The sequence below is a fragment of the Lycium ferocissimum genome, chromosome 8, assembly GCF_029784015.1.
Source record: "Lycium ferocissimum isolate CSIRO_LF1 chromosome 8, AGI_CSIRO_Lferr_CH_V1, whole genome shotgun sequence".
Taxonomy (NCBI): Eukaryota; Viridiplantae; Streptophyta; class Magnoliopsida; order Solanales; family Solanaceae; genus Lycium; species Lycium ferocissimum.
The window spans coordinates 26,371,433-26,380,733 of NC_081349.1; the positions used below are offsets into that span (position 1 = coordinate 26,371,433).

The window sequence follows — 9,301 nt, forward strand, 5'->3', positions numbered from 1 at the left end:
ATGGACTTCATAGATGGCCTTCCTAAGTCTAAAGGAAAAACAGTGATTTGGGTTGTAGTGGATAGACTAACTAAGTATTTGTCATTTTGTGTGTAAAATTGTCCCATCCCTATTCTATAATATATATGTGGCTAAATTGTTTTTAGAGCACATATACAAACTTCATGGGATGCCTGAGGACATTGTGAGTGACAGGGACCCGGTATTCACAAGCAAAGTTTGGCAAGAATTGTTTGCCATTCTTGGAGTGACTCTCAATACCTCTACAAATTGGGTCCCTGGACGTATGGTCAAACAGAGGTAGTCAATACGCTTAGAGACTTATCTCTGCTTCCACCGTATTCACAAAAAGACTGGTCCTCTTACTTGGCTGCCGCGGAGTACTGGTACAACACCACCTTTCATTCCTCCATTCAATCAACACCATATGAGGCCCTTTATGGACAACCCCCACCCTTGCACTTACCTTATGTGGCTGGAGAGTCAGCAAATGAGGAGGTGGATAGAACACTGCTCACTAGGGAATTTAAGCTACTACAATTTTTCCCATACCATTTGAAGAGAGCTCAGCAAAGGATGTCTGATCAAGCCAACAAACATAGGTCTGATAGACAATTCAACATTGGAGATTGGGTGTACTTGAAAATACAGCCGTACAGGCAGCTCACAGTGTCTGGAACTCATTTCACAAAACTCTCGGCCAAATATTATGGTCCTTACCAGATTTTAGAGAGAATTGGAGCTGTAGCATACAAACTTTCAGTCCCTCCTCAATTATTGCTTCACCCCACTTTCCATGTTTCCCAACTAAAAAGGTGCTATCAACTACCAGCTGAAATATCACACCCTCCTGTCCTAGAATTATCCAGCCCCTATTGTCCTCAACCTGAGAAGATTTTGGAGAGAAGGATGGTACAGAAGGGGAACAAGGCAGTCCCTCAAGTGAAGATTCAATGGGACAAATTACCTCTCGAGCATTTCTGGGAAGATTATAATGCTCACGGTAGATTTCGCATTTCTTCCGAGGTCAAGGAAGATTTTTAACTTTGGTTTCAACTTCATGGACATTGATACGAGGGAAGATATCTATGCTTGAGTGAAAATATACTTCATGCTTTAGGGATGGTACATAACTGTCCACAAGATTTTAGTAATAGTTATAAGTTTAAGTTCCTTTATATACGAATAAGTCCCATTTGGGTTTTAAGTACAACTTTGGGTATTTACAGATGTGACCCCATAGTTGTTTAGCTTTATTACCTTAGTCCAACAGAGTAATTATACCTTGTCAGTAGCTAATTCCTATTTTGCCCTAAAAGAGTAGGATATATCTCTGTAATCGATTATTGTTCACTATGAATGAAAAGTATCTCTATTTTGCTGCCCTAATTTCCTTAGCTTGTAGCTGTAATTTTCTCTTTTCTTCCTGTATTTCTGGTCCTGCAACAGTTTGCATTCCACAACAGAGGCGAATGCTAATAAGGGGAGGTTCCTCTGGCATGTATCGATTGACTTTCATCTTGATTTATCTGTGTAACTTGTTCTCCCGACAATTGTTGTGACTATAATATACTGGATGGGTAATGTATCCTAAAACCTTTGATAATCGCTTTTTTAACGATCCTTTCAATCGTTCTCTTAAATGTGTTAGTTGCTCAAGTACTTAGCCTAGCCTTAGGTGCAATATTGATTTAGGATTGGATTTGGTTGCTTTAATTTGGTCGTGGTGTTGGTGGTTTATAGGATTTTGGCTTATGTTACGTTGCCTTAGAGATTTAATTGGCATCAATAACAAACATTATATGTTGCTCAGATTCTTTAAAAATATCGAGCGGTGTGTGTCGGATCCTTCAAAAGTAGTGCATTTTGTAAGGAGACATGGGTGCAACAACGTTTTTTGAGGGTCCGAACAACATACATAATAGTAGATATGTGAGTTAGGTTAAGATTTTTGTATCTTCTTGAAATTAAACAAATTGACCGATCATTATCTTTGTTTCTTCTTCAATTAGAAATCATTATCTTTTAACATAGACTGCTCTTAGTTGTAAAATCGTAAAATATATTGGATCATTACTTGAGAGTCCCTTATATCCTTGCTTGTGGCCATTGATCATTTTACCCGCTTTCTAGTTAGTTTTATCTTTGCTAGTTTATAAATCAAAAATCAAATATTGAAAAAGTGTTTGGCTTAGTGTAGAAAGTGAAAATTCCTTTCTTGCTTGATCATCTAGTATATTGTTCTCTATAGAATTTGACCCCGACTTATAGTTGGGTAAATTATATTGCATACGAGCGGGTATACTTTCTCTTTGAGGAGTGGATTTGGACGTTATCAATTTTGGCTTAAGTTGCATTGAGATTTTGGCATCAATAACAAACCATATATGTTGCTTGAATTCTTTAAATATGTCGAGCGGTGCGTGTTGGATTCTTCAAAAATAGTATATTTTTGAGGATCTGTCATGAGTACAACAATATTTTTTTGAGAGTCGGAACAACACAGACAATAGTAAAGATGTGAGTTAGGTTAAGATTTTTGTATCTTCTTGAAGTTAAATAAACTGATCAACATATTAAACTATTTGGATTGATGCAACGTAACCTTGAAAAAGGTAAATTTGTTACTCCCTCCGTCCTAATTTATGTGATGGCGTTTGGATTTTGAAAATTAAATGAATTATTCTTTAATAATAATTTTCTTAAATTCCTTCTAAATATTATGAATTATTAATTATTGTTCCTTATAGTACTTTTTACGTAGTTTTCAATTATATAAATTTTATTTTGAAAAACTAAAACATTCTATGTCCAAATGTACGATCAAAATTACGAAGTTTGAATCTCAAAAAACGAAAAGTATTACACAAATCGAGACAGAGAGAGTATGAATTTTGCTTCAGCCTATGAGAAATGTAAATTTGTGGGATGGACATTTCTATTTCTGAGGCAAAATTTATTTATTTCACAAAAAAGTAGAATGTCTGCAATGTTAATTCTTGTTGATTTCAAAAAATTTCTATCATGTATTGTTACCTTCACGTTGTGAAAATACCAATCAAAATATGAAATATACAATCAAGAAGTATTTGATTGTAATCGTTTAAAATATTCAATAACTAGAAAAAATCCTGGAGTTAATTGAAACGTGCTAGTTTAACATGTTCCCGAAGTTTTGTGCTTCAAGTTATCGCGGCATATATCCGAAGTTTTAAAGATTTTTGTGTTTTAATCTAGGGATATGGTCACTCAAATAATGTTTCTGTATTAAAAAGAGTTATTGAATTCTAGTCCTTTTAAAAGGGAAAATGACCTAATGATACTACTTAAGACTCTATATTACAAAACATAAGGATAATTTTCCTTATTTACAAAATATACCAACAAAATTACAAAACATAACGGATCTGGAAAATTAAAAAGCTCAGCCATTCCCTCTGCCTTAATCTCATCCAACCTATACGAATTTTGAGGAATTTTCAGCCTAGTTGAATACCTCTTTCTATACTCTTCGTCTTCCGATTCTTTCTCGCCTTCTCCTTTGATATTTATCATTGTTGTTTTCCTCACGTTCTCCTTGTCGTCCTCCTTCACATCCCATCCTCTCCTTGCTTTCTCCATTTTTGCTACCATTCTAGATTAGATTTGCTGATTCAGTTGAATTGATATAGCAGTTTTTGGTTTGAATTTATTGAGTTTTGGATCTCTCTTACATTTATGAGTTTTTTGGGTTATGGGTCAAAATGCAAACCCTACTAAAACATTATTTCTCCGACCCATAAATCAGAGACACATTGCTATACAAATCAGAGAAATGGAGATGTAAATTAGCTTTTTATTGTTAATTCTCTTTCTGTACATTTAACAAGAAGAAAAATTTGTACTAAATTTGTATTAATATTGTATGAAAATTGTATACAATGTTGTTGTACTTCTATTAAATTTCATATGCATTTCGAAGCGAGATTCAAAATTGTATTAAATGTGTATGAAAGTTGTATACAATGTTGTTGTAGTTGTACTAAATTTCCAAAAACCTAACATAAATTTTATTCGAATTTTATATATTTATATACATATTTCATACCATTTTTATACAGTTTTCAAACACGAAACATATGAGAATTCTAATCTTTGAGGGAGATATACATATTTCATACAGTTTTCATACACAAAATATTGCGCGAAATTTTTAAGCCTTGAGCGAGATATACACATGTCATACACAAATTTTGAGCGAAATTTGTATGCCTTGGGCGAAAATATTCATATATTTTGTAAGAAATCTATTGTTATGTGTTGTAAACTGAAAAATATCGTCATATTTTGTAAATATACCCTATTCTTATGTATAGATACGTCATTCTCCCATTTTAAAATGCTAGATAAAATTGGACTAGCGGTTCAAAAGTAGCATTTGCCCATTTCTCTCGAGTCACTGACACTTCGGCTCTATTTTTTGCTGGTCTTTAATTTTTGGCCCTCAAGACAAATAACTTTTTCGCGGCGCATAAGTTTATATTTTCGCATCATAATATCCCACAAGTTATACCCCGCCCCTTAAAGGATTTATTCTCCGCTAGGCATAAGTTTGATTTTGAAGGAAAAAAATTAAAGACCACCCCATTTGAAGGACAAAAATTAAAGACCGGCCCGTTTGATGGACCAAAGTGCAATTTTTTCATTTCTCCGTGCCCTTGGGCAATAGGCCGATTGGGGCTGGACTGAAAGAGTCTCAATTTCTAATGGACTGAAAAAGGGTATTCTAGTCCAGTCACACCCAACTAACAGGCTAAATTGGGCTAGTATGATAGGTCAAGCCCATTTAATGGCTGTATTATTGGGGAAAAACATGAATGGGCAATATTTTTAAAATTGTAGCAGTAAACTTACACAAATAACTACATTTTAACAGCTTCTAACAAGTTATAGCTATAAGTTGAAGATTTACCAAATTGTGAAGGCTTTTGGCTGTATTTAGGCTTGTATCTCGCGTTTTTGAAATACGTGAGAAATATAGGAAATATAGTGTAGTTTGTTGAATTAAAAAAAAGCTATATTTATGGCAATAAAAATCTTTTTCAAATATATATGGTAATTTGAATTAATGGTTCCATGATTCACGCAAACCTCACGAGGTTCCATTACAACGACATCTCTCTCGAAATCAGTCCATTCAAATTTTTTTTGCTGGTTTTGTTGTATTCGATTGTATTTCGCGTTTTTGAAATACACGAAAATACAAAATTTGACAGAGTAAAAATAGGCTGTATTTATGGAACATATTGTCACGACCCAAATCATGGATCATGCGGGCACCCACACTAACCCTCCCTAGTGGGCGAACCCTTCAGATAAATACCTTAATTTGATACAACATGCGGAATAAATACTTTTAGTATAAGAAATTCCCAAAATCTGGTCTAGACTCATACAAGAGCTTCTAAGAAGTTTACAATTTGAATAGATAACGTACTAAAACCGGATACGACTTCTCGTTTAAGGATAGAGAACAACAGAAATCTAAGGAGAGACTCGGTTGCAATAGCTCACCCAAACGTCTTTGACGAATGCCTCGAAACGGTCGTGAGACTCCGAACATCACCTCGAAAATAACTCTACACTCCGAATGAGTGTAGCAAGAGTAGTATGAGCACAACACTAGGCTCGTAGGTATCATAGGCCGACAATGGTTAGTTCACGCATATAAACAAGAAGCAACTAACAAGTAAGCGAGATAAGTAATCAAACACGGTACACATCTAGCACATGAGAAAGTCTTGCATTAACGATAGTCACGGGATCTCAATATCTCGGATTATAAGCCTAGGGAGAATTCTATAAACCTCGATTCCATCCAACCTTTAAAATAAATACTCACAAACAACAACTCAGTAATTCACAAATCAAGAATCAATCGAGAAATGTGCCATGCAATGATATGAATGACCATTCAAATGGAGTGCTATGCAATGCAATGTCGTGCTATGTAAATGTTATGCAATGCGAGTCACCTCTCACACTCCACTCCCGTACACACATGCTATGGCAATGCCTCATAGTCATGACCCATGGGGGACCCGCGAAGTCCATGTACCACTCGCTCCGAATATAACCTCGGATCACGAGCACACTCTCACGATCCCGGCAAAGACCTCGGCATCGGACACTCCATCGTTCCCGGCAAGAAACCTCGGGCAACAAACACTCACAATCTCCGGCAGAAAACCTCGGAGTCTCTCTCCGTCACTCTCAATCTCCGTAAAACCTCGAGTCTCTCTCGTCACTCTCAATCTCCGCAAAAACCTCGAGTCTCTCAATCACTCTCCTCACCATTATAACAACATAAGAGTAATATGAAAGCATGTCATGCATGATATCAGTCTCAATTATATCACCAATATGCAATAAACAAGTACAAGTCATATTATTGCCCACGGCTCAATCATCAATATTACCCTTCCCTTTCATAAGGTGAAGGAGCTAGTATGTGATAAAGATACAACTAGGTGATAATTACATCACATAGCACATAGAATATGGGATGCATGCCTCGCATGGAATCAACCTCAATAATCACCGCAATCATAGGTTCCATAGATTCATACTAGGAATTGCAATTCAATATCCAATTCTCGGAATAACCTTCCTCTTCCATATGACCGGTGGGAGAACAAGAGAGAGAGAATTATATCAAATACATGAAATCACAATACAATGACGTATACATAACAATATCGTAATAATGGTGACGAGCCCACATAACGATATCACAATAATGGCGACAAGCCCACATAACAAATTGGCAATACCAACCTAGATGGAATTTACCTCCACACCATGCCCGAAGGCCTATCATGCTTTCCCCCGTCAATCACTACTATTTACATACGTTTCGCTAACCGAGTCTAGACATAAAGTAAACCGTAACCTACCTCAATGCCGAACAAAAAGTCACGAACTTTCACGCCAAAGCTTTTTTCCTTCAAGTGCTTCCGATCGGACCAGGTCTTTAGTGCTTATTCGTCACACAATATGTGTACGCTACCCAATAATACTTCAACCTATATTAAGACGCCAACAACTATGGTTAAGCTACGGAGATTCAAACGTATTCTAACGTTAGTAACTCCTTTCTAGATGTTTAGGCGATGTTTTCTCTTGTATCTAAACCAACCACATACTACCAATACAACATCAATAATTATGTGTTCAATACCAATCCGGACAGCCCACACAATATTCTAAACAGCCCACATTCATAACATGCAATAACGATTCACATACGGTTTCGACATTCTCAAGTTACTTTTATTAGTTTGTAGCCTTAACGTTTGCATGTAACAACTTATAACAGCCCATCCAACATACAATATGATGTATACTCTTAACTTATAATTATTCTTTCCAACTTAATGAAAACACAAGTCCAAAACAGTCCACTACCACAACATGTCCAAAACAAGGTCTCTAACCGACAACATAACGATGTTCGGAATTCTTGCAAACGTTTACGAACATACTAAGCCAACCACATGCGATTTTTATACATCATTTCATGTCTTCTTTTCATATAATTTCAGTAAGTTATGACCAGCTATCCACACGACAAGTACAACATCAATTCATACGCAACTACGCTATATCGTCATTTTTATAATCCTTAAAACAACTCACAAATGACTTTAGTTTCAACTCCAACCATTAAACACCTTCATTTCCATCATAAAATTCATGATAATAACAATCAAAATATCAAGTAAAAACAGTTCACTAACTTCTTCACAAAACAGTCCACACACGGCTACACCATGCTTCAACATCACTCACATAAAATCATAGATTCAACCATTTTCATACTAACATAACTTCACCTTTTAACCTTCCAATTCTTTTCATTCTTTTTACCATGAGATCTATGATAGTAACAACCATATTTATTAAAGAAAATCAGTCCATTAATTCCACCAAAACAGTCCCTACGGCCAACTAACATTCCAACACCAACTTTCATGATTTTATGCATGCGATTCATGTTCGTCAAGTTACAACCATACTTCAACATCAACACATATAACCCCATAACTACTATCATGTTCCAACATCAACACACCTTATTTCATGCATACAACTTATATTCACACATCTACATCACCCTTAATACTTGAAAAGAAAGTTAGATCTTACCTTGACAACTTGACTTCTCTACTTGGCTAGAGTTGGTGACTTGAGATGGAAAATGGTTCTTGTTGCTCCAAAGACTATCTTCACGTTTTAGGGACCTTCTAAAGGGTTGAAACACCTTGGAAAATAATTTTTGGATCAAGACTCAAAGGGCTCAAAAATCAGCCCCTTGGCCGAATGCTCTCTCTCTCTAGGCTTAGGTTTTCTTTCTTTGTGTTGTGTAGTTGAAATGAATTGTGATGGCTGATTTCTTGGTCATTATTTGGTTCAACTTTGATGCCTACAAGTTGGTCACATGCTCCACTTATGGCATGATTCATTCCATTAACTTTACACTTTAAATTCCATTTTTTTTCTACAACTTTAGGCCAAGTGTGGCCAAGCCTCACCTTCTTTCTCCTTTCTTCTTTCTTTTCAATTGTTTACAAGACAATTGTATGTGTGGTGAATGATTCATACACCATCCTTTGTCCATTGTAATTATGCCAAGATGAATGAGCAATATTTAATGTGAAATGATCCCTCCACCATGTTGGGTCTTCCTAAAATAATGTATACTTTCATAAAGTAGTAGATGCTTAAATATTCAAATGCATGCTTCACATGGATGCCTTATTTTCAGTCACTTGGCTGAATTCCACACTCCTTTCTTTCAATTTGGTTGTCCACAATATAATGTAAGTGTAGTGGATGAATCACATTTAAATGTATATTTGTATGTCTCCCATAGTAGTCTTATTTAAGATGACTTTGAGTCATCTTTTGGACATGGCATGTTAATGTTCATATTGGCTCATTGTTGCCACTAATTTTAACTTAACACCACGATTAAGTAGTTCCTAATTTCCATTAGTGCTTCTATACCAAACAAAATTTGTAGATAAATTGTGACTTCAAACGAAATCGGAAGTTAAAGTCTCTACTTTGTATCTTGAGATAGTCTTAATACTCAGCCCGACTTGAATCATCCATATCTCCTTACCCCGATATCATTTTGACGAGCTGTTTGTTGCGTTGCAAACTAGACTCGATGAACTTAATTTTAGGCTTTTGAAACACCTTAAAACTCCTCATATACTAGGAGATATGCCTCCTACAATATAGGCTAAAATCGGGT

At 35.8% G+C, this 9,301-nt stretch overlaps 1 protein-coding gene across 1 annotated transcript; it reads left to right on the forward strand.

The window, feature by feature from the left end:
• On the forward strand, positions 1-1,044 carry LOC132066182 (uncharacterized). The gene is made up of 2 exons (XM_059459545.1): positions 1-42; positions 196-1,044. Exons 1-2 carry the CDS (start codon positions 1-3, stop codon positions 1,042-1,044), a joined length of 891 nt encoding a protein of 296 aa, XP_059315528.1.
• The last annotated feature ends 8,257 nt before the right edge of the window (positions 1,045-9,301 follow it).

Coding starts and splice junctions, on each gene's coding strand:
- LOC132066182 (XM_059459545.1), top strand. CDS start 1: ATGGACTTCATAGATGGCCTTCCTAAGTCTAAAGGAAAAACA. Junction 43..195: donor CTAAGTCTAAAGGAAAAACA/GTGATTTGGGTT, acceptor TGTGAGTGACAG/GGACCCGGTATTCACAAGCA.